The 27,976-nt window shown below is 38.0% G+C and overlaps 2 protein-coding genes across 3 annotated transcripts in view; one reads left to right on the forward strand and one right to left on the reverse strand.

Annotated features, from left to right (window-relative positions):
* The window catches only part of CSGALNACT2 (chondroitin sulfate N-acetylgalactosaminyltransferase 2), a 32,042-nt gene extending 15,635 nt beyond the window's left edge, over positions 1 to 16,407 (forward strand). For both annotated transcript variants that reach the window (XM_072424343.1, XM_072424344.1), the window contains exons 2-8: positions 3,777 to 4,754; positions 5,564 to 5,780; positions 7,267 to 7,368; positions 9,950 to 10,128; positions 10,512 to 10,606; positions 11,379 to 11,460; positions 11,808 to 16,407. In XM_072424343.1, the coding sequence (XP_072280444.1) occupies positions 4,109 to 4,754; positions 5,564 to 5,780; positions 7,267 to 7,368; positions 9,950 to 10,128; positions 10,512 to 10,606; positions 11,379 to 11,460; positions 11,808 to 12,100 (1,614 nt within the window). In that variant the 5' untranslated portion in view covers positions 3,777 to 4,108 and the 3' untranslated portion in view covers positions 12,101 to 16,407. The remainder of the gene's footprint in view (positions 1 to 3,776; positions 4,755 to 5,563; positions 5,781 to 7,266; positions 7,369 to 9,949; positions 10,129 to 10,511; positions 10,607 to 11,378; positions 11,461 to 11,807) is intronic.
* Positions 16,408 to 17,385: 978 nt separating this feature from the next.
* RASGEF1A (RasGEF domain family member 1A) overlaps positions 17,386 to 27,976 on the reverse strand; it is a 28,642-nt gene continuing 18,051 nt past the window's right edge. Inside the window, exons 5-12 of the mRNA XM_072423177.1 lie at positions 26,350 to 26,571; positions 25,218 to 25,367; positions 25,007 to 25,036; positions 23,304 to 23,426; positions 21,950 to 22,180; positions 21,225 to 21,348; positions 20,219 to 20,291; positions 17,386 to 19,509 (exon numbers count right to left, since the gene is read on the reverse strand). Of these exons, the coding sequence (XP_072279278.1) occupies positions 19,485 to 19,509; positions 20,219 to 20,291; positions 21,225 to 21,348; positions 21,950 to 22,180; positions 23,304 to 23,426; positions 25,007 to 25,036; positions 25,218 to 25,367; positions 26,350 to 26,571 (978 nt within the window). The 3' untranslated portion in view covers positions 17,386 to 19,484. The remainder of the gene's footprint in view (positions 19,510 to 20,218; positions 20,292 to 21,224; positions 21,349 to 21,949; positions 22,181 to 23,303; positions 23,427 to 25,006; positions 25,037 to 25,217; positions 25,368 to 26,349; positions 26,572 to 27,976) is intronic.

Here is a 27,976-nt window from a genome sequence, read left to right on the forward strand (position 1 = left end):
CCTGTCACAGGTAATTAAGTGATGGACTGCAGATTAGGCCAAACTAATGTATTCCTCCTTCTTTTTGTTCTTTTCGTTCTGTCTTTTTGTGCTTTTCCTGTTGTTGATATAGAGAAAAAAACAGGTTCATAGAAAGGAAAATTCAGTATGTTCTATATATAAAAAATAAAATAAAGTATATATAACAGAAATCTGTTAGTACATCATCTGTTCTGGTTGCTTAGTCCTAACTCCACGTCATATGTTTCCTTGTGATATTTTACATCATTGTATTGTGTTTTTAGATATAGAAAGCTATAAATCAATGCAACAAAAACTACTTGTAGTAATTACATGGCTTTATCAGCCTGACTTGTTGTGTCACAAGTTTATTGCTAGGAATGTTTTTTTTTTTTTGTAGTAGAGAAGTGTAGTGTAGTGAAATTGGTATTATTATTCCATTGCCAGTAAAGCTTAATTTTATGGCCCAGTGTGAATTTTGGCCATGTAGGGCATCCTATAGTACATATAGTACGGTGCATAAGCCTAATAGTGGCTTATAGTTGCCCCATAATTGCCATATTTATATATAATTGACATAGTAGCCCTGTCATTGCCATTTGTCTCATTTGGATCTGGACAGCTTTTGACATTTGCACCCCCAGCTCCTATTGAAGGACACAGTCAACCTTTGGCCAACACTGCTGGGAGAGCTACCAATGGAGAGCCGTTCCCTCGGCACTGCTTGAAAGCTGTCTGTGAACAACTACTATTGTAAGATATCCAACACCCTAAACCTTTGTTCTACCTCACAAAAATAATGAACTCATTAGTTAGCAGTACAAATAATATATTTTAAGAGTTTTGGTAGAAATAACAGATAAAAAAAGAGAACTAATGCAGACACTACATCAAAGGATTGGTAAACTGCAATGTATTATATTTTCACTCTTTGTTTACATTACTTTTCTCCTCCTTGATCCTCAAAATCTCACAGTGGGGGAGCATTGTGACCCTAAGACACAAAATTTATTAAGGTAGCCATACATGTAGTTATTTGTGACAGATTTAGGTAATTGCCCCCTTACGCTAAAAGTTCAGCTTGTCTTGTGGTAGACACATTCCTGGTCATATGTGATACCAGGGACATGCGTCTATATGCAGAAAATTGGAATGAAAGAAATATTAGAATTCATATTCTGGTTCTGTCCGCCTTTACTGCACAATTACAGAATGGGTTAAACTCTTTTGAACCAGAATGCTGCCAGTCTTTTCACTTTCCTGAGCAACCAGCCTCTGGTTTCCGCTGCCCATCCCACCATTTATGCTGTAATGGTAGAAGCCAGCACATCTTGTGGGATAATAGTCTCTCCGTACAGGCCGTGTCTCTTCTGCTGTAAGGAATCCATCGCTCACTTTCTTTAGATTCAGGGGCTTGGCCCTCACAGACCCTTCCACTCTACAGTTAAATCAGACCAATAATTACAAACAGATGGTACTTCTCACTTTCCTGTTACACTGTCCTGGCCACGTATGACTCTCCATTCTCCTCTTCTAGCAATGACTTGTGTATGCTGAGTCACATTGCGCTCTCTCTCTCCTATTCTGAGAATAGATTTTTCTTAACCGTTTAGTGAGAGATAAAAAAAAAATGCTTGTGCCCTATTCATTACACATACTAAAATGGCTTTCAGTATTTTTACAGTAGTTTACTTTTCTACTCTTTATTTATTTTTTGTTCACATACAAAAGCCTGTGCTGCTCTGGGCTCGTTCATCATTGGTGTAATATGTAACCGTGCTGTAAGTTGGGGATGGCCATTCTAAAAGCACCTAGAATGAGAGGTCTCACTACTTGTAGCCTTTTCATTTCATTGCTACTATTTACTCCATTGTTTTGGGCTGTTTTCGTGTCCGTCTTGCTAGGCTTGTTCACCATTGGTGCAAGTGTAACCTCCTGAAACAAATGTAATATTCATTATGTTGGTTTGTATGATGAGCTTTATTGCTTCACATGAAATGTTGTGAAATTGTGATGAGTAAAAAGGCAAATAAAACAAAAAAAAGTATTGTTTGCCAGAGCTTAAAAGCGCACAAATATTATTAATCAATTGTGTTTACAATTTGCAAACATATGCGCGGCATACATTAAATTAGGAAGTCAGTCACAAAATGGCTGACAGAAAGGGGAGAAAGGGCGCAGCTAACAGCCAGAGCTACATGGAGGTAGAAGGGACAAACTTATAATTTACATGACTGCAAGAAGAAATCTTAAATTGTGGGACATGACAGTAATGGTGGTTAGGTTGGAGTGTGGGCAAATCTAAAAGCCAGATCATTATACATCTAAAATGAGTGCAGAGGCCTCACTTTTCTGGTGTTTACATTCCTTTTTTATTATTTTACTCATTGTTTTGGCTTGTTCACATACAAATGTCTGTCCTGCTCTGGGCTTCTTCACTATTGTAAGTATTCTGTCTTTTGCAGCCTGGTGACTGACTCAATCTTACTGTGTATATCTGTATTGGACTGTACTCGCACACAAATGACATTATCAGCTTCAGCTCAACACTAAATACATGTATGAAGATTGTAGTTGAGCGTTTTTGCCTCAGATAAAAAATCTTGGTTAAAACAAGGGTATATTGTTTGCCAGAGCTTAACCACACACAATGGAAATCCATTTACAAAATGGAACAATAAATTAGGAAGTCAGTCACAAAATGGCTGATGGAAAAGACAGAGTGGGCGGAGCTACCAGTCAGAGCTACAGGAAGGTGAAAGGGACAAACTTGTCAGTAAGCTTGATAACAGCAAAATGGCACAGGATAGACAAAAATGGTGTTTTACATTCGAGGGTGGCCTTTAGTTAATGTTTTATTGTTGGCAGTGTCCCTGCTGGATTATTGGTGTTGGACACAACAGGAAGTGTGAGAACTTGGTACAGAGCACTAAACATAAGAAATATAGTAATGTGAGGTGAAGTTTCAGCCTTCAATAGTATTGTATTGCTGCCTATGCTACCCATCTTCCTCCACATACTCTCTACCTATGGTATGTGTGTTAGAGAAGCGTTTTAGTAGGATAATTTGATATTTTCTGGGGCCACTTTTTGGCTACAGCACATAGTTGGCAAATAAAGAGGGGGGAATAGGGAATGCAAAATATTACCACACTTGATTGCATTTTCCTCTCTTTTTAATAGTTTCATGGAGTTTTGGGAAAAGTGATTTAACTGTCTCCCATGTGACTTGGTTTTCTTCCATTTTAGTGGTTGTTGTCTGCATGTTCTTTTTGGGGTGGTGCCATGTTATAACCCACAAAGCTGTCTGGAGAGATCATGACTAAGTGGGGCTGGAGAACATGTAGCAATATCATCTACCTGTTTTGTCTTTATTCCTTCTTTTTTTTTATTAACTAGGTCATTTGATGTTAACAGCTTCTGTTATCCAAATAAGGAAATATAGATTTCATTTACAGAGAACAAAAACTATCATATCACACTGACTTTTTTTTTCTGAGGGAAGTCTGAGGGTTACAATTGTATTTTAATTCTGAATACATCAGCATACAATCAGCCCCATCCATTGTTCCCCTAGAAAGTTTTATTTCAAAGCTGTATGCAAAACAAAAAAGTCTTATCTTTGAGTCCCCAAATCTTAAATCGCCTTTTGTGGCATTGTGATCTAGGCAGAAGGGGACTTAGATAAAATATATATGAAGGGGTTTTTAAGCTCTACCTTTGTATTAAATTGCCCTTACAATTGAAAATTAAATTATCCTTTTTCTTTCTTTTAGAAAAACGGGAATATGAACAGAAGTCACAGGGAAAGACTGGAATACTTATGAATGTAAATCCAGATGTCAAGGAGAATTGTTTGGAGACTTGCCCTTTCGAGATACCTTCCTTGATCCTGGAGTGATTTTCTACATGAAGGCTTGAATAATGTTCGCACATGTAGAAAGCTAGTTAACTTTTTACACAGCATGGCCTGAACTTGAATATTGCCTTTTACAACTATCATATAATTTCGATGACGTGAGATATTATATAAAGGCCAGGAGATCATCAGGACAGGAGTTGGTAGAGATTGCCTTAATGTGCAGGATACAACACGATTTCCAGGAGAATGCCCAGAAGAGGGTTTTATCTACAAGGCAAGACCCGTTGGTTTCTTGTTGGACTCGCTCTGATTTTCAGCCTAATGCTGCTTACATATCTCTTGGAATGTGCACCGACCCCAGAAGGAAATGGTTCACTCCCTGGAATAGTCGGAGAGATGTATAGCAAGGAATACTATCAGGCTCTTCTTCAGGAACAAGAAGAGCATTATAAAAGTCGGGCAGCTAGTCTAAAGCGCCAGATTGCCCAACTAAAGCAGGAGCTTCAGGAGATGAGTGAGAAACTTCGATCTGCACATGACAAGAAACTTGCCAATGGTGTCAGTCACCAGGGTACGAAAGAGCAACCCCCTAATGATCTACTTGAATTTCTGCACTCACAGATTGATAAAGCTGAGGTTGTGATGGGTGCAAAACTTCCAAATGAATATGCCGTTGTTCCCTTTGAGAGTTTTAACTCCATGAAGGTTTATCAGTTGGAGATGGGTTTGACCCGGCACCCTGAGGAGAAACCGATTCGGAAGGACAGGAGAGATGAACTGGTAGAAGTTATAGAAGCTGGCTTGGAAGTCATTAATAATCCAGATGAAGAGGATGAACAGGAAAACCGAGGAGGAGATAAAGTATTGTTTACAGAATCGGATTTTGTAGAAGGTATGGAAAAAAAATCTGACCATATTTGCAGCTTGTATCAACTGTGTGCAATCTTTATTACTGGTAATTTCTGTTTGTGATGAGTGGATGATACAATATAATGGTTTAAAGCAAGCCTTTTATTGGTATGGTAGAAAAAAGTGCAGTAGCTTACAATAACTCTGTAAACAACCATTTTATTGTTTAACTGCTTTATAGTGATAAAAGCTGGAATGTACTTCTAAAGTTTGTAAATCATTAATGGTATAAGCTCTTCCTTATTTGTAAGCACCTACATTTTGTGGAAATCTTATTCTATTTGTACATCGGTAAAAGTATTGCCTATTTCCATGTAGATATCCTGTACAGATTATACTCTGCTTTGGAATTACACTTTAATGCCATATCCTATCTAGTGATGGGAGTAGGTGGCTTGGAGTACTGGCCTGATTACACAAAACAAACCTGGCAGATAGACCACAAAAATACCCCAAAATAATAAAAAAAAAATAAAATGATGTAAAGTAGTGGATGTGATATTATTATATTGTGTATCTTTTTACTGCTTGTGCAGTAAATTTACAGTGAATATGTCACTAGCAGTAACTGGTTAATAACATATTCACCTGAATAATGAGTGTATGCCATCCTACAATAGGTTGACAATTACTACAGAACATTCTAGAATAAATGATGTAGAACTACTTGCAATTTTTTCAGCCTGGACTGGATTTTCTTTGTTTAACTAGTAGATATTTTATAACATATTTCTGATGTTTCACAGAAATCCCTGTTTATTGACATTTTTCTTCTCACCTCATTGTTTTCAGGATATTACCGAACGGAGAGGGACAAGGGCTCACATTATGAACTGTTCTACAAGAAAGCAGAGTCTGGAAGTTACCATCACGTCACTTTATTCCGGCCATTTGGCCCACTCATGAAAGTCAAGGTGGAAACACAGGATGTCTCCAAAACAATCATCAACATAATCGTCCCACTGTCTGGCAGAACCGAGGCCTTTGCACAATTTATACAGAACTACAAGTAAGAAATATAAATTAAAAAAAAAAAGCCTGTTTATGCTCGTACTTTGCAAGGATATGAAAAAGCTTCATCACAGATTGCTTCCTTGATCCGTTTGTTTCCCTATGACCATCACAAATTGATTGTGGGATAGAAGGGTCAGGTTCATAACAACCACCTCCTGCACTTTTAAGTGTTCATATTATGGGGCATTATGAGACATTTTATGGGGCAATATTTCTGTGCAGGGAGCCACTGCAATATCTCTTCACATTTATTCTGTCCAGTGATGTCACTTGCAACAGCAGGGAGAACTAATAAATAGCAGCATCCCCTGCTTCCCTTTACCCATGCAGTCTCAGATCTACCTTTTCAGTATCCCCAGCACACACTCTTGAGACTGAGCACAGCTGAAATGAATTTTAGGGGCAGATTAGTTTCTAACTCAGTCCTGCCCTGTCATTGACTGTAGATCTTTATAGCCTCTCTGATCACAGTCAACATTGCCTGTATTCTCGACTTGTCTCTGCTGGAATCTTGGTACTGCTTTATCTGTGGACTCCTATTCTTCTGTCAGTCCTTGTTCACAGAAGTCCTGGGGGCAACCAAGTGCTGGGACAGTGCAACTAACCTTCCAAGGCTGAACGGGGGCTTGCTATAGACGAAGAGTGTAGCATTAGATTGGGGGACTGGTGTCTGGCGAATACTGGTTATTGACTAGGGCCTTGCAGTATTTCTGTAAAACTAAAAATACCTAACTTGTATGTTAGACTTCTCAGAAAATTGAGCCAGTCACACACACAGGAAATGACATTTTGAAGGTGCTTTCTGTACATCTTTAGGTTGCTAAATTGCCTTTAGTTTCTTTTTACAGTGGCTGCAGATTTGCTTTTGTATTTTCTAATATGATTATTTATTGTAAGCAAAATTAACCTTTTACATGTGATTCACAGAATGACCTTCTTCCAGCTTTACTGTACATATGTAAATGTCAAAACAGAAATCAATAAAAAGGCAATAAACAGCTGAACAACAGTATAAAGATGGCATTTATGAAAGCTAATCCACCTGGGCTTAACTTCCTGTTTTTTTCCTTGGGCATTGTAGTTATCTTTTACTAAAAAATCTTCCTATTAAATTCTACCCAAGTCCCAAAATAGTTTGCTGCATCATACCTGGCAGGTTACTACCTGTGTTGTCAAGGTTAACATAATGCAATTTCCAAACCTTGTGAGAAAAGCACTTCTACCCGCAATGTGTAGAAGTGTCTTCTCATGATATAAGGGATGCAGCATTCCATGTGATCTCACTGGGAGCGTGAAAGCCAGGCAGGTAAATATATATTAATGCAGCAATTTTTGATGGATGATGAGTATTTGAAAGGTGGGCCTTGCATTTTATTGTTGATCAACATTTAACTGAAATAAAACAATTAAGATAAATAGCTAAACATTGTCCTGTAAAAGAGTACCTCTGAGTGACTTTGTTTTATATGATGTTATTCCAGGGATGTTTGTATTCAGCAAGATAAAAGGACATTCCTGACTGTGGTCTACTTTGGTGAGGACGGTCTATCAGAAGTTCAGCAAGTTCTTAAAACTGTAGAAAAGTAAGTAAAATCTATATTGCCAGTAAATATAATTTAACAGACAGAGGAAGATATTCAGTAGAAAGTCATATTTTAGATAATCTGACACATTGTAATTATACTTTACCAACGAGGAAAGGTATATTCCTACTAACCAGACAATGCAGTGCCCCTATTTAATGTACAGCTCTGCGTACTATGTTGGCGCTATATAAATCCTGTTTATTTTTTTTAATAATAATAATAATAATAATGCAGTGCCATGACCCATCATTATTTGTTCCTTTCACTGTAGAAATGTTTTTTCTTTTATTGTATGACACATTATGAGTGATTCTATTGGTGTGTTTTCTTTTCTGTTTGATTGCTGGATTTAGTAGCGCAGTGTAGAATTGATTTGACCTACGAGTTGAATTTTGTCTGAACTCTTGGAGCTGTTTCGCCAATCTCCTATTACCATTTCTTGTGTTCTGCTGTCTATAAAGTCTTGTGATTCTTCAGTGCTAACAGACTCTAAGTATACTTTACTTACTTGGATTGCCAGATCTAAAACGAAAGTAATACAAAAGCTGCATCATACAAAAGTCTTTTCACACCTAAGTGTGTTACATCTCCTGTACATCAACAGATATCTGATATTTCAGTAACTTTATCATGGAGCTTATAATTCTGTCTGATGCCTTGTTATAAAAAAAAAACATATGGCAAAACGACAGTTGGGTATCTTTCCGTGGAATTAGGACTCAAAGACAGATGTTTTACACAAAATTAGGTCATTCTAAGGTTTGCATGCTGTGGGACAATCATTCTCACCTCTCTCTAAACCCCAGCAGCCTCCTGTATGGTAGCGTGTACATATGTAAAAGTAGAATACCACTGAGCTGATTAGATTGTATCCCTGATAAGTTAAGACAGTGGTTTGTCAAACCAAGTTAAGAATGTAGGTTCACCATCCTATGCCACACTTTATTGAATCGAACAGCCTTTTTCAGGAATTTTACTCTAGAGTAACTTTTGAAATTTCAGGGTTTAGGGATCCCATGTTAAAATGAATTTAAGTGTCCATAAGAATAATGCCCTAATACAGTGAAAACTGGGGGGGGGGGGAATTCCACCCTTGCAGACAGCTGCAGACAAATTCCACCCTTGCAGACAGCTGCAGACAAATTCCACCCTTGCGGACAGGATCACTGCTGTAAACCTACTGGCTCTGCCACATGGCATAGAATCAGATGGAAGGTCAATCAGCCAAAGCTCACGGGACCCCCAACAACCACCGGAGGAACCTTGCTTGAGAATGGCAGGAAAAGAACTGTCCATGAATGACATTACTATGACTTACTAGCCAGACACAGTGCTGCCTCAGTCTTAGCTTGCTTCTATGGTTTCTAACTTCATAGTTGAAGCTGCATTTTATTTGCATTACAAGGCCCAGGTTTCTAGGTGTGGTGGATAGCACTATTTTATGACATGTTGGTATGCACAATGCTTCAGTTTGTAGTTATGTCAAAGATAAGAAGTCACAGAAGGAGTTCTTCATCCCACACCTCTTAACCTTCACATTTCCCCTTTGCTGGTTTACATTCCATTTTAGATGTAACCCAGGTAGTTTTATAAGTGACCGTAATGAAAGCTTTACCTTCATATGGCAATAAAATTAAAACTATACCAAAAAAGTGATAAACTTTGTCATATTTTTTTCATGACTTTATTATTTTGAGGTGCTGCCATATTACAAAGCTTCAAATCTAAGTCTTTGGTTTAAAAAGTTATGTAACTACTGGTTTAGTATGACAGCTAGAGAACTTGTAATTTTTTTCTAAGGAGGGTCATGAAATGCAGCCTCCATGTTCCTCTAGTACAAGGTTTTTGTATTAATGATTTGTGACCGTGTAAATAGATTGACCAACAATGCAGTAGGTAGTTGCAGTGGGGCATGGGTGGATTTAGTACTAGTGAATTATAAGGTTTAGCCATGGGGAAAGGGGGTGAGGTTTAATGCTGGATCACAGGTAGGGTTTGGATAAGACCCTGTTTACAACCTGGTGCAAAACATGATTTAACCTCCCAACCGTTAAGCCCGTACTTTTTCGTATTAAAAAAAGTTGCAATTATCGATAACCCCGTACTTTTCTCACTCCCCTCTTACCTGGTCCCGCTGTGCTCATCCAGCGTCCTGTCCGTGTTCCAGCGTCGTCCTCCAGCGTCGATCTCCCTCTCCAGTGTCGGGTGCCGTCTCCTGGTCCCGCTGATCGTCCTGCGTCGTTCTCCTTCCAGCGCCGGGTGCTCTCTGGAACAAGAAGCCGGCCGGCGGAGGAAAAAAAAAGCCGGCCGGCGGAGGAAAAAAAAAGCCGGCCGGCTTCTTGTGCTTTTGGTACAGAAATCTAGACATCAGTGTTAACGCCCAGGTGGTTAAAGATTTTAGGTATATGTGAGCATTTTTGTTGGCTTGGATAATTTTTGACTTCTTTCGGGTTCATTTAATGATTTAATTGGCCATAAATTGAAACCAAGAATGTATTTTATTAATCCTTTTTGCACAAGAATAGGGCAATATATTGGATATCAATGTATCTGACATGTTGTTGTTTTGTTTTTCCAGTGATCAGAATTTCCAGAATTACACACTAATACCGCTAAAGGAGGAGTTCAGCAGGGGTCGTGGTCTGGAGGTTGGCGCTAGGGCTTGGGAAAAGGAGGATGTTCTGCTTTTCTTCTGTGATGTTGACATTTATTTCACAGCAGGCTTTCTTGAAACATGCAGACTAAACTCAGAACCTGGTGAGTGTTTGTCACCTGTACAGTGAAAGTAAATGAAGTAAGATAGGAGCACACTTGAGGATGACTCAAATGTGAAAATGGCAACATTTCCAAGTAACCTGGCCAGCTGTGAAAAACCTAATTATTATAATTATATGTTTAAGAGAATGACCAGGTGGATATAATTGCACAGACTTTTCCCCGGTAGTTTGTGCTGGTTGTCTCCAATTATGTTTTCTTTTTCTCCTTCCATTTTCATTCTCCACTGTGGAAACTTTCCCCCATCTCTGGTTTGAGTACCTAATGAGTCCTGTAACTGTACAGGCTAAATAAATGTAGCCACATATCTATATGTATGGCACTTCAAACATTTTCTAACAAATCTAAAATGTTTTGATTTTTAGGTAAGAAAGTCTTCTATCCAGTTGTGTTTAGTCTTTACAATCCGGCAATTGTGTACGCCAATCTAGATGCACCACCCCCTGTGGAGCAACAGCTGGTAAGTTTAGCTGTTCTGATTCAACTGTTTATGTAAAAAATATTTGTATTCAGACAATTTATGGCATAATGGTATATTATACTATATTATATGTACATACACTATATTTAAAGGGAATACAAATATGTGTATGTTAGTAGTTGGCCCTAAACCTAACAAGTCTAAAATGTGTTGTACATTGATGACTTCTTCATAAATGATGCTATTTGCTGTTTTGTACAGAGTTGACTCTCTATACCAGCCCTTCTCAACCTTTTCACCTTTGAGGAACCATTGAAATTATTTTCAGGTCTCTGGAACCCCTTCTAAAAGCTATTTATTGGGGGCATGTGGAAAGAATCCCTTCTTAGAGTTGTGGTTAGAAAGCCACATAGCTTTAGTTCTAGAACTATGCGGGAATCATCAAATAGGAGATCAACCAAAGCAAGGAACCCTCAATAACCTCCTGAGGAGCCTGGGGGCTTCACAGAGTCCTGGTTGTAAATAGCTGCTCTGAAGAGTTTTTTTGTACCCAGCCTAAGTTCCTGTCAGTTCTACCTAATGGTATACAGTTGGTCTTACGTTGGCTGGATGTATGGCTGGGATCATGTATGGACTTTTTGGACTGATCCCAATGTCATTTACTGGCTTGTTGGGGAAAAAGAAGAATTATTACTGTCAGGGGCCTAATTACAAAAAAAAAAGTTGTTCTGTTTAATTTAATGATATCTATTACAAATAGAAGAGGATTGGTACACATATGTTCCACTTGTAATATGTGTCTTTGTCTTAGGTTCATAAGAAAGACTCAGGCTTTTGGAGAGATTTTGGATTTGGAATGGCTTGTCAGTATAAATCAGATTTCCTAGCTATAGGTAAGTCATTAAATCTTGTTCTTTTTTTCTGCAAAGGAATTTACTTTGCAAATACATTATAACAACAAATTGTTACCAATACAGTTCTGTCCTTGGCGATGATATTTCTTGTATATTATTGTAACAGTTGCATATTATCACTGAATATGGGGCAATCGTCATTATCATTTAAATTGCTATTGAATTATTTATTTATTGACCTAAAGGTAACTGAATGACATGCCCACTATTGGAGATCTTTTTGTATTCAGGACACTTGCTGATCATTATTAATTGTTTGTCTCCCTCTCGTGGACAGATAGAAATATACCACTCCTGTTCTCAGTTTGCTTTTTTGTCTTTTACAGGCGGCTTTGATTTGGAAGTCAGAGGCTGGGGAGGAGAGGACGTTCATTTATACAGAAAATACCTACACGGAGATTTGGTTGTGGTGCGGACACCAGTACCTGGTCTGTTTCATTTATGGCACGAGAAGCATTGCGTGGATGAACTTACTCCAGAGCAATATCGCATGTGCATCCAATCAAAAGCCATGAATGAAGCTTCTCACCCGCACCTTGGCATGTTAGTGTTCCGGGAGGAAATAGAGGCCCACTTGCGCAAACAAGCCTTTAGGACAGAAAATGGGCCAGATGCATAAATCACAATGAACCTTTAAAGCTCTAATAATCGGGAGTAAATAGTCATGTAAACCTAAACTGAAGATGGGCATAATAATAATATGGATGCAGGACATCATTGGTACTACATAAAGCCCACCATATCACAACAGGATTATGGAAACGCTTTCTGGACCACTTTATCCATCACAAAGGTGTCATTCTGGACAGGTTCTACAGAGAACTTTTTCTTATGCTTTGTGTGTCTGTCCAGCAAAGGAAATAATCCGTTTTAAAATTATGTTTACGCTATCAAGATAAGGATATACATATCTAGCTGAGAAAAGTATTCCTATGACATAAATAAGCACAGCAAAGGGAACAAACCGGTACGTCTCAGCCGTTATGGACCATTTCTTGTGTGCCTTAATTCTGCAGGGGGAGCACTTGTGTGACCACTGCAGGATAGGGAAAAAATTGTAAATATTAGATTTTGTTCTTTTTTTTTTTTTTTTTTTTTTTTTATATATTTTTTTATTTTTGCTTTCTGTTTTTAACTTTGACTGTCACAAGTGGTTTTAGAAGGAATGTTATAAAAGCACATTATGGTTGAAAAAATTCTCTCTGTCAGCCAGATATTTGAATGGTTTTGTAAGTGCGTGCTGGACACCCAGCAGGCACATCACGGTAATAAGCTAATTAGTGACCCAAGTTCATGGACCATAAATCATATTCATAAAACACATTTATTTTGTTGTTCTATAAGGTCAAGAAGCTGCTAAAAACTGAAAATGAAACCTTGATTTTTATAGAGAGTTTTTAAACCATACTTAATTTTATAGGAGAGTACCAGTCCATCTCTTACCTTCTGTAGGGGGTCCAATCACATACCTGCTTGTGATGTTAAAACATGCACTGCAAACCTTCTTATGGCTAGTTGAAAACATCAATATCTAGTTATTTTTACATTGATTACGGTTTGAAACCTAGTTTGATTCCTCCACAACCAATCACAGTCGGAGGGAGAGGAATAAACAGAGAACAGACAAGACGATTGTATTCTCTATTGAGGAGCTCTCTGAGATTTAAGTCCAGTGCATTATTAGGTACTCCATGACTGCTTTCAGCTGTGACCCAGACTGAACTTTAATAGGTCATCCCACGTAAAAATGTATGTTTAAGTTTTGGTTACTGAAATATCTGTTTTGCTTTGACTGATCCTTTACCATGTGTATTAAAACATTCTCTTGGATCAGTATGGAGCCCTATAATTGAAAATAAAGTAAAGTTGTCTACGTATTTTATAGTGCATATCTTCTACTGGGGTTCCCCTTTTAGGCAATGTTAGTTTAGAGAGAAACATTGAATAATTAAGTTGTGCATGTAGATGCACACAAATGCAGTTTTTAAGCTGCCATTATATTGAATACTATGTGTTTCAATGCAAAGCTGTAGTTACATGAACAAAGGGATGGATGATCACCCTGCTCTTTTCTAATGCAGCATTGCTAACACATATAATTCTGGACCCATTCCTGTTTTCCTTTCATTACGTTTTCCAAAGCCTTATGTGCATAAAAGCTGCTTTTAAATAGAAATGGGAACTTTGCTGTTGAAATACGTATAATAAGCCACATGTGCAAAGTTCCTGTTTGGTTGGGTAATTGCAAAATATACCACAAGCCCAATGTGATTGTCTATTATGTATTACACACTTTAATTTCAAACTATTTCCCCGACACGATACACACAGTATAGGCAGTTATATTGTGCTGCTTAAAACTGTTGCAGATTTGCTAATTTAACCCCCCCACCCATTCCCCGAAAAAATGTGTATATGTCGGTGATCATTATTTCTATAGATTAGACATGACCAGGCTTTCCATAGGAATGTGCAGGTGCTGTGCCTAGGGTGCAAATGTATCTAGACCCTAGAAGTAGATGAAAATTGGGAGCTCACAAATTGGAACATTGGATCCATTAATAGTTCATAACAGGAAGCTGGTGTAGTACCTGAAAAGAGCCACAGTCATTTGCGGTCAAACTGGCCTGACCTGTGTAGAGCCCACAATGGTGCACAGCTTATGTCTGCCTGCTAGTAGCATACTACTTTCTGTATTCCTCATTGGGATACGGGCGTCCCTATAATGGCCACCCTTCTGTAGAGTGCCATATTATAGCCCAATGCACACACTTGGGAGAGTATAGGGATATGCCATACATACAAAAGCCTAATGGTCTACTAGTTAAGATAGTCGTTCCTTATGCTTTGACAGATTCCCACATTTTGAATGCACACACTAAGCTGTATATAAAGAAAAATTAGTTATAAAAAAATTCTGCAGTGAAACCAGTGTTGGGGAGGTGACCTAAGATCTGCAATAGATCCGGTGTCACATAGGTAACCTATGGTCTGCAGTGATTCTGATGTTATGTGAGTGACCTGAGGTCTGAAATGACACCATGACACCACCTGAGGTCTGAAATGACACCACGTATTGGGAAGATGGTGTCTGCGATGGACCCAGTGTTGGGTAGTGACCTGAAATTTGCTTACGGACCTGACGCTGGGCAGGTGACCTGAGGTCTGCAACGGACCCAGTGTTTGAGATGTAAGCTGAAGTCCATTATAGACCTGGGGTTGGGGAGGTAACCTCGAATCTGCAATGGACCCAGTGTTTGGGAGGTGACCTGAGATCTGCACCTCAATACTACAGAAGCTAGGAGAACTGTTTTACAATGTTTCTGACCTAAACCATTTTAAGGTAGTTGTAGTGAAATTTGGGAACATAGTAGTAATACATGCCCATTAAATTGATCCATTCCACTTTCTACCCTGTAGACCCCAGGCTGTATGTGAATCAATGCAGGGTTCAATCAAAAAAATGGAAATGTTCCATAATACCGAATTCAAGTACACTACATAGAAAACATGGGAACTATTTCAAGGCTGACACTGAGATGTCAGACAATTTTAAGGTGCCCCTAACCTTTAAATCAGAACAAACATAAACCAACTATATTTTTTGGTAAATTACCATAAGACTACTTAAGTCATACTGCATCTAAATGTCGGATAGTCTTGGTGGGCATAGGTATAAACAGCGACCAGGAATGCAGCTTTCCTTAGTGCCTGCTTTAGTCATCATTATGTAAAGAAAGAGGGGCCACATCTCTAACAATTGTGGATTTCTTTGGTATCTTTGTCTTAGGAGACCATTTCATGTGTTAACATTACTTTTGTTTTATTTGAATTGTACCTTAGTTAAAATGATCTATTTATTTAAAGTTAACTTTCTAGACATTTCCAAACCTTAAAACTTAAAGTCCTGCCTATGACCCTGAAGGTGGCTGATCTTGCCTTCATGTGTTGGTTATGCTCTATTAGTATCTTATTCCAACCATTGGTGATCTTTCCCCTAAGAGAACTTTTATTGGTGACTCAGGTGTTTGCTCTGGAGAGGGTGGGTAAGGTTCAATGGTTTTTTATATTGCATTCTTCGTTGTGTTGGCTCCATTTTTAGTTTTCCCCAAAACATAATTTTTTAAGATGCCGACCTGTTCTAGAAATAAACTTACGCAAGTAACATCAAGGGAAGTGTAGGGTTATGGGGAGTTGTAATCTTTGTTTATAAGATAATGTTGTTAAACTAATTTATATATTTGTATTATATATACAGGGCTTGGTGCAGATTTCCAGAGAATTCTGGGATTTTAAAATATTAAGCACGGCACTAATCTGCAGTGACTTAGCTTAGGACCTGGCTGGGGAAAAGTTTACATGGGGAAAATATAAAATTACTTTAGGATTCTGGTCTATGTTCAACACTTATTGATGCCAGGTCTGTTTTACCTTTGTTTTCACTGCACTCATGCAGCATTGGGGTTCCATACAAACAAGTTTTTATACATAGAGTAGTATGATTGTGATTTTATTGTACCATTGTCATTTTCTTTGCTCCTTTTCTGGGTATAAAAGTGATGTTAAAAAAAATAGACTGGAAACAGATGAAGGAATTATTTTTCATCTCCTGTTTTTCTTCCTTGCTTCTCATATTCCGGAATCCACCAATCGCAGTTCATTTTAACATTTACCAAAGAGCTTCTGCTTTTAGGAGGATGTAGTAAAACCGCAGACAAGACTAGACTTTGTTGCCAAGTAACTGAGTTGGCAACAAAAGTTATTTCTTTTCTATAGCTATGGATGATGTTTTGTTTTTGTTTTTTATAGCTATGGATGATGTTTTGGTTATATTTGTATGTTTTGCTGTTTACATTTACATACAAGGTTTTGTCTACTTCTGAACCTGTAGTATTACAGTTTATATAAACAGTGAAAATCACAGGCTTTGTTTCTTTATTTTTTACCTATAATATTGTTTAATATCCCCTGGCTTGAGAAAGCAGTAACTACAATATTAATAACTGCAACGTGTCTGAGCTTTATGGCAGTCAAGAACTATGAAGTCTGATATAAAAGTCTAATAAAGATCTCCAGTGGCTGCCATTTCCCATCTTTAACTCTGCAGGGGTCCCTTAACGTAGTGCTGACTTTCTGTACAGCAGCACGGAGACTACAGTAAAAAAATATGAGAATCAGTATAGTAAAAAAAAAAACACACATTTTAAACCTCACCCTTCAGAATGGTTATCCTAAAGTGTAACTCCATTCTTCAGAAAAAAATCCATTATGCAAGGATTTAGCAGTGAATGTCATCAGTAAATTAATCACATGACCTGAAATAATGGTATTCTTAGAGCCCTTTGTAAAGAATACCTGTAGCATACTTTAGTTACATGAAATCATTATTTGTGTCTTGTAGATTTTTTGTAGTTAAAAATTCATGGTCAGCTGAAGAATAAATTAGGGCATTTGCAGACTCCGAAACTACAAAAATAGCTTACACATAAGTTATCTCTTAAAAAAAAGTTGAGAAGTGGTCATGATGTTTGTTAGTGGAATCTTAGGTTTGCTGTTGGTGGATTATTATGTCAAGGGTCCTGGACACTTCGATATCTGCTTATCAAGCGAGCTCAAACTGCTACCAAGTTGTAAAAAATCATAACTAATCCTAATTTCTCATGTAACATTTCCCAGAAAAAAAATAGCAACGACCTTCATGTCACAATATATTATGCTGCTTAGATAAGGGAGGCCAATGGGTGGCATAGATCTAAGCCTCAAGGCTGGAATAACAAAAAAGGGCTCCTGCAGATAAACTTAGTTGTATATTTTCTGCCAACTTGCAAAATGTTAGTTCTGGTAAAAATCTGAGCCTAAAGATGATATTCATACAATAAACAGTGAGAAATACAAGGCACTGGATCCATTTTGAAGCAAGTCTGTATTTATTTATGCAAGCACATTAGGTCAAACACAGAATACCCTGCTTCACAGTACAGCTTTGATTGGACGAGCTGGTGGCAATAGAACAAAAATACCCAAATAATACAGTCATGGAATATTTCAAACTAAAAGGCAGAGTAAGTTGTAGAAAAACAGATGTACATGAGAAGAGCAACTGCTAGGCTGAGAATCCAGTAACTGAGGCTTACAGACCATCATCTTCCATATTAGTTAAAGAATTCCCTTCTATACAATATAAGGCTTCTTTTATAGAATCTGGATCATGGAGTATGTGTGTTTTTTTTTAGGCCATCCAAGTGCGGTGACCATTTAGGTAAGAATGGCATTTTTTTGTTAACCGATATTCATTTTGGATAACCAGCTACCAATGGGTCAATCACAGAGATGGCAAATGTTTTGTGTGCCATTAGCCACGGCACAATACTAATTAGATTGAACACGCCTTTCAGATAATGTCAGAATGGTTTCCAATCAGAGCATTAAAGGGAAACATGATTACTTAATGTTTGCCTTGACTAGCAGACCAGCACAATGCCCATCTGGCAGCCATGAATGGAGAGATTATTCGGTGTCTTACTACTCTTAAAGTGTTCAATTCTGAGCCATTTTATCATAGGCTTCCTTTATAGCAGTCCATTATATTATGCTTCTGTTGCCTTGTAGTGAGTGTTTGCTCAGGGTTAAAGTGCGTTCTTTGATTCATGGGTCATGGTCATATTGTTTCTAATGCTCTGTAAAAGTGCACATAGATAGTGGATGGCACGGTGTACAGTCTGGCTAAAACCCTCTACCCCTAAGGGAACAATGCAAATAGTCTGCCATACCCTTTAAATAACTGACTGTCTGACTATTCCTTTATGAGATGGCTCTAAAGGCTTACTTTTCATCCAAAAATATAGCTTGATATGTGATAATACAATGTTTTTAGATGATTGCCATCGCTAGACATACATATCATGGTCAGTTTGTGCAAAAACTGTTTACTGACTACTGTATAAGCCCCTACATTAGTCAACATTATAAAAAAACAAAAAAAACTTAGGCATGTTTTTATGTAACTCTTGAAATGCTAAAGCTTTCAAAGTATGGCAACATATCATTTAATGGACCCCTTGTTTCCCTTAGATGCTATTAAGAGATTCTGAATTAAATACAAGGCATTTTTAAGGAAAGTTCAATTGGATTTTGGAAATGCTGAGCACGCCTGCATGTGAAACCATTTCAGAGAGCACACTTACAATCCAATATTGCAACCAGTAGAGGGCACACTTACAATTCAGTATTGTAACCAGTAGAGGGCACACTTACAAATAGTGTATAAGACAAAGAAATCCACTTGGTAAAGTTTTCCCGTTAGTGTGAGTGTCACATAAAAGGCACCTTGACTGCATCTAGGAGCAGGCAGTGTAGCAAGTCTTCCTGCGACTTTCGCTGACTCGTCATTCCGAATCGATTTACAGATTTTTAAAGGAGAGAGTCAAAAAAGGCAAAGTAATGTTTTTCAATGTATAACTGATGGTTGCTTTCCAGATGGTGCGGCTTGAGTTATTACTACTGTAATATAGCAGCAAATGGTTTTCATATGGGCAGACAGAGTAGATCATTCATAGAAGGTCTGTCTGGGTCCATTAAAAACCCTAACATTTCTAAACAGCCATCAATTAGTTAAACCAGGGCCCTGCCCTTGTGTGTAATTATAGCATACATGGGGGTAACCCTTATGTGAAAAAGGCTCATACAGTGCATTTATTACTCTGTACTACAGACATTCACTTTTTGGCCATTCCAGCAGCAAAGGGTTCCTTTTGTAATAAACAAAAATAAGAAAACATGTATCCCTTTTAGATTTCTCCTTTTTTAAGTGCTTACAGCATGAAATATATATTTATATCATTATATTTATATACTGGTAATTTTTAGACTTGTAAAAGTTTATATACAAAAATCAGCAGACCCCCAACCAGCGAGGACTGTCTTCCTGACTAAAACATTCTGCACAATACAAGAACGAAAAAAACTGTGTGTGTGTGTGCGCTTCAGACGTCTCGTAGATCTGCTCAGGCTCGGTTTAAAAGTGTTGACCTGTGAAGGAATAACAGAAATACACTTTCAATACCACTCCAAAACATTACCAATAGAACAATTGCACATACAGATTGCTTTATACAATGTGTCTATCCACCCACCAAGAGTGATTTTTTTTCCATGGAGGCAATAATGTTTGGATTTCCACCCAAAACTCTAATGCAGTCCAGGTGTAGAGATCCAATCAGTGAAGTCCATGAGACTGAAATGAACAGCTACCACTGTCATGCTCATCTAACACTGACCATCCCCATGCTTTCTCTTCGGGAAGCCCTGGGCCAGAAGGGCTTGGAGTATCTGTATGGCAGTTGGGAAGCAGTAATTGCTCCACTCTATTGCCAACAACCTATGTATACCAAATCTTTGGGTTTATTATGGGGCTTTATTATAGAGCATCCTGCATCATTTATGTTTGGAGCAATAAGAAATTATGGGAGATAGGTTGAAGCTATGATAGCTCAGCAACCTTGGCTGGTAGCATTATTCAGACTGTAATTGTACTGACCATTTGTCTTTACATTGCCTAAGCATCTATAACACTTAAGGAAGCCATTCTGCACTTTCAGAAACAATATTCCCGAACATGCCCTCCCCAGAACATCTCTGTCCCCTGCAATAAGGTCAGATCCAGCATTTAGCCCTGAGTGTTCATTACACACATCTTATATCAGCTTCTGGGCCTGTTACATGAGGGATCATTGTGTACCTGAGCGTCTTCCAGCTGTCCTTCTCCATATGATTATCTGGACCCTCATTTTCAAATGAAGCCACAAAGAGTGCTACGAAAACAAAAGGTAATTGTTACAAATCATGTATACAGTGCTTCCTTTGAGCAGTTATTATCCATGTCTATCTAATCTACTAAAAAAATGTAAAATTAGAAGAGGAAGTAAAAGTCACCCTTCCAAGGCAATCAAATGAAAAATTTGGCAGTTGGAGTGTGGATAACAATCAATAACCTCCAATAGTATGAAATAGTTCCTGTGCTTTACACACCGGCACATTAAGCTTGTGTCTAAACACATACAGGTAGTCCCTGGGTTATAGACATCTGACTTACGGATGACTCCTAGATACGAACAGGGTTTCCCTGCCCCCTCGTGTGCAGGACGGAGGCTTGGAGGGGGTAGGGGGCTGTTTACATGACTTGAAGAAGAAATCTTTTGCTAAACACAGCTAAGATTGAGGGTGATCTTAGGGGGGTGAGCTCTTTCTGCAGCCTCTTGAAACTCTTTAATGACCAAGACAAACTCTGCAGTTGTTTCTTTTTGCATATCAAAGCACAGCTTGCTCCAGAAGGTAATGCATATCTAGGCTCCATAAAGTTTTATTTTGCTTTGTTTGAGATTAGCTCACAGTGACAAATTTGTAAAGTAACTGACACCACGCTGCCTAATATTATGTTGAGACAACCATCTGTTCTAAATTAATTAAAATAATGTACCTGTTCCGACTTACATACAAATTCAACTTAAGAACAAACCTACAGTCCCTATCTCGTATGTAACCCGGGAACTACCTGTACCATTGTTTGTGTAAATAATTCCCAGTACAAGTCATATTCATAGTCGCGTTCATATTTTGTACCATACTATTTGACATATAGGGATGTAAGGAGGATATAAAGCAAGCATTATCATACGCTGAAATAAGTTATAATTGATTCATTTTTACCATTTTTAATTATATACTCTTGAAATAAATGCTCTTACCTTCTTCTGTATAAATTGGTGTTGTGAGAAGGTAGGTCTGAATTTTCTTGTCTTTTTCAAATGGACATTCCACCTGCTTCCAGGTCAGAAAATCGTGAATCTGCCGGGAAATCTCCATAAATTTCTGTGAAAGAGAAGCATTATTGTCACTGATATTGCAAACCTAAGCAATGTCACATGATGGCATGATCAAGAAAGATTTCCACTGATTGCTAGTTATAGGTAATGGAAAACATTATCTAATTTTTATTTTTAAACATGGAAAGCCTAAAACATTATTCTATAATGTGTCTGACAGCTAGGTGCATTGGTTGTGTTTTCCTCCACCTTGGAATGCCACCCCGATAAAAGTAAATCAGATAAAAGGCAGCACGATGCAATGAGCTCTCATATTCTGCATTGGCTGTGATGTCAATCAGAAGGGACATGGCTTGGTACACACGGTGACAGTGTATGAGACAATCATTCATTGGCTTTATTTTAACATTCATGAAGGATCTTGTGTCATTTATGTGTTGTTCTTGGTTAGGCATGCCTATTGTTCCAGTGCAAGAAAATACTGAGCAACTGTAAAAGGATTGGGAACAATTAAGGGAGCAAATTTTTTACAACTGCAATAAGAAAATAAAGAATTCAGTGCTACCAAAACATCTTTTCTTTGTCCCATGGTAAACATTTTATGTGATGTAAATGTGAATGTAAAACGAAAAATGAATATCATTTACCTTAAAATTGATGTGTCCATTAGGTAAACGATTGGAGTGGATTTTGTGCAAGAAAAAGATGTCTTTGATGAACAAATTGAAAACTGGGATAACAATTTTCTCCCGGCTGCTGTTAGCGCTCTGGGACCTTTGTGTTGCCCCCTGGAGTGCTGTGCGGTAATTGCAGAAATTGCTGGATGGATCCATATGATGCTGCCAATTAAAAACAAAAGAGCTCAATAGCACCAAAATCTCATATTAGCTATATAAATATTATTATCACAAAGCCTCAACAAACTATATGAATTAACCAAACTTAAGAGAGATATTGCACCCTTACCCAATGTATAATTTATGAAACAGAAGACTTCATGAGTCCCGATGTACATAAATTATTAGGTTTTCTATGCATATCAGATATAAGTTATGATACAAGTCAGTAAAATTTCATGTTACCCATAGCTGCAGCTATAAAAGCAAGGTTAATTTATAATTTGTATTCATAGTAATTGCAGTAGTAAGAGGTAATATACCCTAATGAGCTCTACAATGACGATAAGAATATTTCTGCTGCTATATTCCTAAAGAACACTAGATGGTGACAGAGCTCAGTTTTGTTCTCCAAGAACATATAATTCTATTACAGCTGCAAGTGAAATCGGAGAGAGATCTTCTAATAAACTAGAAGGTTACACTGAGAAATTTTGGGTCTGTAGCGGCCTATTATTGCGTATGTGTATTTTGTACAGTACATGCAAGTACTGAGTCATACCTCAGAACACAGTACATGTAACCACTGAGTTACATATCACAGTAAGTAGTATATACAATCACTGGATGCTATCACAGTAAGCAGAATGTACAATCACTGACTTATATCCCAGTAAGCAGCACGTGTAACCACTGGATCACATCCCAGAGAGCTATACATACAATTACTGGGTGATATTACAGTAAGCAGCACATGTAACCACTGGATCACATCACAGTGAGCTGTATATACAATTACTGGGTGATATTGTAAATGTAATCAGTCAAATGGCCCACAAGTGCCGAGTCTGCTATGTGGGTCACCTAATGCCAAGCTAAATGTAAATCTCTTGCTTACTCATAGTCCATTTTCTAATCCTTCAAATTGACTGTGTGAAATAAATAAATGTAGCCAAAGCAGAAATTTGCTGAACAAGGTTAACCAATCATTTCTGTGCACATTGCACATCCATCATTTTGTTTGTGCATGTTTGTGCATCTTCCAATTAGAAAACATTTATTTTCTGGCTTAGCATGGCTCACAGAAGATTGGAAAAAAGAGGCTCATAAAGAAGGTCTGAGGACCTCTAATTTAAATATGCCATATAGGTAAATATCATTATTACAGAAAATCAAACAACTTACAGATGATGGCCATCATAGAGTTAAAATTTCCAATGTTAAAGCATTCCCGGGCTACCTCTATGAAGAATTCCATCACCCTTGTCCTTTGTTTCTTCTTAACCACCTACAGAAACACAAGAAATCCAAATGTGAGAATGAGAAAATATTGATGATATACCTATTTGTGTGGTCATTCTACAGCCATAGTATACTACAAAAGGGCTCATTTATAGCACAAGCACAGCTAAAAACAGAATTAGCACTGTTCCAATGCAGTATTAACCATAGTTCAATCTTAAATCAATCACCTTTTAAAGCAGACCAGTAATGAAAGAATTGCTGACACTCATTGCTCATTTGTGTCATCAATGTAAAAAAAATAATGTAAATGCAGGAAAAAATGTTTAGTTACAGCATTCTAGCTATTAAAAAGTAATTTCTGTTGACTTGCAATATGTCTCTGATCAAATCGTAATACTTCTTAAGAGTCAATTCGCCACCATCACCCTCCTCTCATCACTTCCTTATATAACCCATTACGTAGCAGCTAAAAAACAGTAAAGAAATCACAGGGTATCACTTAAAAGCTCTCAGTTTGCTGGGGCTTTCCAATATCACTTCAAAGACGATGACACCTTATAGAAGTCCTAGGGATTTGCGATGCCTATACAAAGGAGGCTTTTACAGCAAAACAACATTCATAAATAAAATAGTCCTAATCTTAGGAGAATTTTGTTGCTGAAACAATGGTCTGGTGACAGGGTCTCTTAAAAACAGACATGGCAGGAACCAGCAAAGCCGGTTTTGCTACAATATTTGCATTGCCATTCAGTTTTCAGTCTGATTTTTCCAAAGAATCCAGACAATTCTAATCAAATTTAAAACAAACTCAAATTGACCTTTTTTTATCACCTGTACTGACCCAACACAGGACAACATTTTGTACTTATTTAACATAATGCTCACATTAAGGTGAACATGGAAGCACATAAAAACCTGCATTGTGCTTTTATTTTTAACTAAATTGAAAACTAAAGAGATCTGTTGTCATAATATAGACATACACACTAAGTGACCGCAGAGGTTTACAAGGAGAAGTGCTCAGTTGCTGATCGTTTCTAAGAATTAACAAAGCACACCACTCTGTGGCTTGTGATAAATTGGTGTAAAAGGAAGTTACATTTCACAGCTTGCACTGACACCATACACAGAACAAAACAGAAGGAAAGTAGAGAAAAGACACGTTTTATCTTTTTTTAAAGAAACAATTTTATAATATACAATGTCAGATGACTTTGAACTTACAGAACAAAAATTATCCTTTAGATGCAATTATTTATTTTACAATTATATGCTATACACAAAGCAAACTTATCTATAATATATTCGTACTATAAAGAGCTTCCTAAAATTCATTTTCTTATAACCTCAGATGGGTTTCTTGCTGAAGGCTGTGTAATAAAAGATGTACAACTGATTTAATCATTCACATATTTCCATTCTAAAAAAATTTGTATTTTATCGATTTTCACTTTCTCTGGGAGGAATCTGGTATAATGGGATGAGAGGGTTCTGCCATTCACTTCACAAAAGCATAATGAAGTACCATTGACATAACAAGAAAATCTGGCCCAGTTCCCTTGTTATTGAGATGGCTGGCAAGATAATTCTTGTAGTAAGATGACAAGGAAGCATACAACTCACCCTGCAGATCTCTGTCGCTACCAGCATGCTGTGTGATTGCTTTGGGTTTCTGGCAAAAGGCTGAGCTGTACATGTGCAGTGTCAGTTGCCAGAGACACCTGACTTCCCTTACGTCATTCCGGACAGTCAATCAAAATGGCTTTAAAATCCCCTAATCCCTCTCTCTATGTGTGTGTGTGTGTGTGTGTGTATTTATATAATCAGAGATGATAACACATCCTGGATGTATAGGAAAAGCATGGAAAGCAGCATTGGAAAAGACTGTAATATACGAACATACCTTGTGGTTATCCTTATCCAATGAGTCCATGTGAGTTATTATCTGCATGAGATCCTCAGGATAAATATTTCCTAAACGTTCCTAAAGAAGACAATAAACACAATGCTTTGTTATTGGAATCTCATTCACTGCTCCTACTAGACAGCCCTGAAGCGTGATAATTTTTTTTAGATGAGAAGCATGTGGGTCCCCTAAAAAAAACAAACTTGTACTGGGATGTCCTGTACTAATAAAGAGGTTCACAGTAGAATGGGCCAAGTGGAGAATTAGGGGTGTCCAGTGGGGAGAGCCAGATGGACAGAAGCTAATAAGGGGTGCACCGTAAGATGAGCAAGGTGGACAGTTTAAGATGCACAGTGGGCTATGCCAGGTGGAGATTTAGCTAATAAAAAGGTGTACAGTGGGGGGAGCCAGATGGGGAGAAGCGGCGGGAATGTATATCACTTAAAACATTAAAGTGTACTCAATGTTTTTTTTTGTTTTTTTTAGGTGCAACACCCTTACAAAAAAAAAAAAATTAAAAAAAATTTAAAAAAAAGCACCACAGCACCACATCCTAGAATGAATGGGAGAGCAAAGCCTCCCGGGATACCTAAGTCAGGCATCCCAGGAGGCTCTTGGCTGCTCCTTCTGCGCATGTCCGAGTACCTCTGGCATGTGCAGATGGAGCCTTTTTGCTCAAAGAGTAAAATTTGCAGGTCTCATGCATGCACAGTGAGATCAGCAATTTCATCCTACGTCACCCGATCTCGCGCCTGGGTTGGGTTATGTAGGATGATGAAGAATGTGGAAGAGAAGACGAAGCGGACTGGAGCGACGGCGCGGGACCTGATGGTGAACACTCCCGGAGTGATTGGACTGCCCTGCATCTTAATGTGTCTTTGAAACAATATGATATTTTGCAGAAGAAAATATAATTCAAAGTTAATTTTGCCCATATATATTTATTATGACAGCCATGATAGCAGCAGGGTTTGTAAGATAAGACCCCAGTGAAAAAAAGTGTGGTGAACTCCGGATCTTACCAATATCAATCTAATCTATTACCTAGTACGAGACTCACCAATTCGATTGTCGTAAGCTGTTGTGCTAAGATGAGTGGATCTCCACACACACTCAAGATGTCCTTTTGGGCAGACTGGGGCTTGGCTTTAAGGATAGTCCCTTTATCAGTGACCGGTTGGCGGATCTTCTCACGGATCTCCTGGAACTGACCCCGCGTAGACAGGGCAAGGAGCACATTCTGCATCATCTGACTGATGCTCTTTTTGATTGTACCATTCTCCTAAACACACAAGTAGGAAAACAAGTCACTACACAGCACACAGAATGCGTAAAACAAATAAGAAAACCATTTTTTCGCTATATTCATGGTTTCTCTAGGTGAAAGACCTGGACCAGACGTCAGTGTGCCCTGTAAGTGCAGGAGCTGGTTCTCCCTGGCAGCGGGCCAGCTACAGCTCCAGTTCTGATTCCTGGCTGTTTAAGGAACCTTATAAAGCAAGGTCACAGCTAGCTGTATAAAATCCTCCCAAATGGTATTGTTTACTGAATGGAGGCAATGAGCTTTGGAATACAAATGAACTTATTGTTTATTAGCAGTGTGTGCACATTATGTTTCGCGGCTGGAGCGCTGTTGAGGGCAGATGGTGCAGTGATGATGTCCAGGAACGGCATTCACTCTGCATCAACTCTCGAACCAATAACAAAAGCCCCTTTCTTAGTGCTTGGCTCGTGCCGGCAGCAGGAAGAGCGGATGATAAATGAAATGGAGACTAATTGCGTGAAATTATCTGTGTTTCTGTATCTGAAGTTGCACAGTGCTTCCATTTCTCTGATGATCTTGCAGCGAACTTGCTGCTGCCATCCTTTATGTTTTAGATTATGAATAGAGTGAATAAACCCTCTTAGGTCTGTGTGATGGAGTGCTATATAATAAAGCAAGAAACAATGATGGGAACACTGATCTACTCCACAGCTTCAGATTTACAGTAGACATTGTGGAATTGGGGCTGTGGGTTAGCGTTCTCTGTCTTATTTATTGAAAATTTCCAATGCTTTGAGTTAATAACACTGTAAAAAATGTATTAAATATTTATCATCTGGCAAAGGATTTTTAAAACATAGTGGGTAAAATAAAGATACAGAAAAAAGAGCTGCTTGCCTAGAAGCTTTATCTATTTGACTGAATCTTGGGACTGAACCCTTTCATACTTGATGAGTCAGGAAACCATGAAAAACAATAAGCAGAGGGCCTTCAATTCTTTTACTGTGATTGGGTATTGTATTGTATATTACATATCCATGAATATCTTAGAGATTCAACAAATATTTTAGGCTAAATTCACACTTTTTCAGTGTCTTGTATTGCCAAATTACCAGCACTGTGGATCACCCATTACCACAACATAAAAGTAAAAAGCCAGCCTCATGCCTTATGAACATTTTTTTTGGTCCCTGTGATTTTGCAAAAAGGAATAGTTTTAAAAATAAACTTTTTTTTAATTTATTATTTCATATTTTGTATTTAGTTAGAATTTTGAAAGTTCCAATGGAGTGCACGAAATTTGTTTTTTTAGTTGGAGTTAATATTTGCACAACTTTCATGGGACATACAAAATCAAGAGTCTATCTCCCAAATCCACAGGCCCCTGCTTTCAGAAAACATATTGCTTTGGAGGTCATTTTAC

Source organism: Pyxicephalus adspersus, chromosome 10 (assembly GCF_032062135.1).
Source record: "Pyxicephalus adspersus chromosome 10, UCB_Pads_2.0, whole genome shotgun sequence".
Classification (NCBI taxonomy): Eukaryota; Metazoa; Chordata; class Amphibia; order Anura; family Pyxicephalidae; genus Pyxicephalus; species Pyxicephalus adspersus.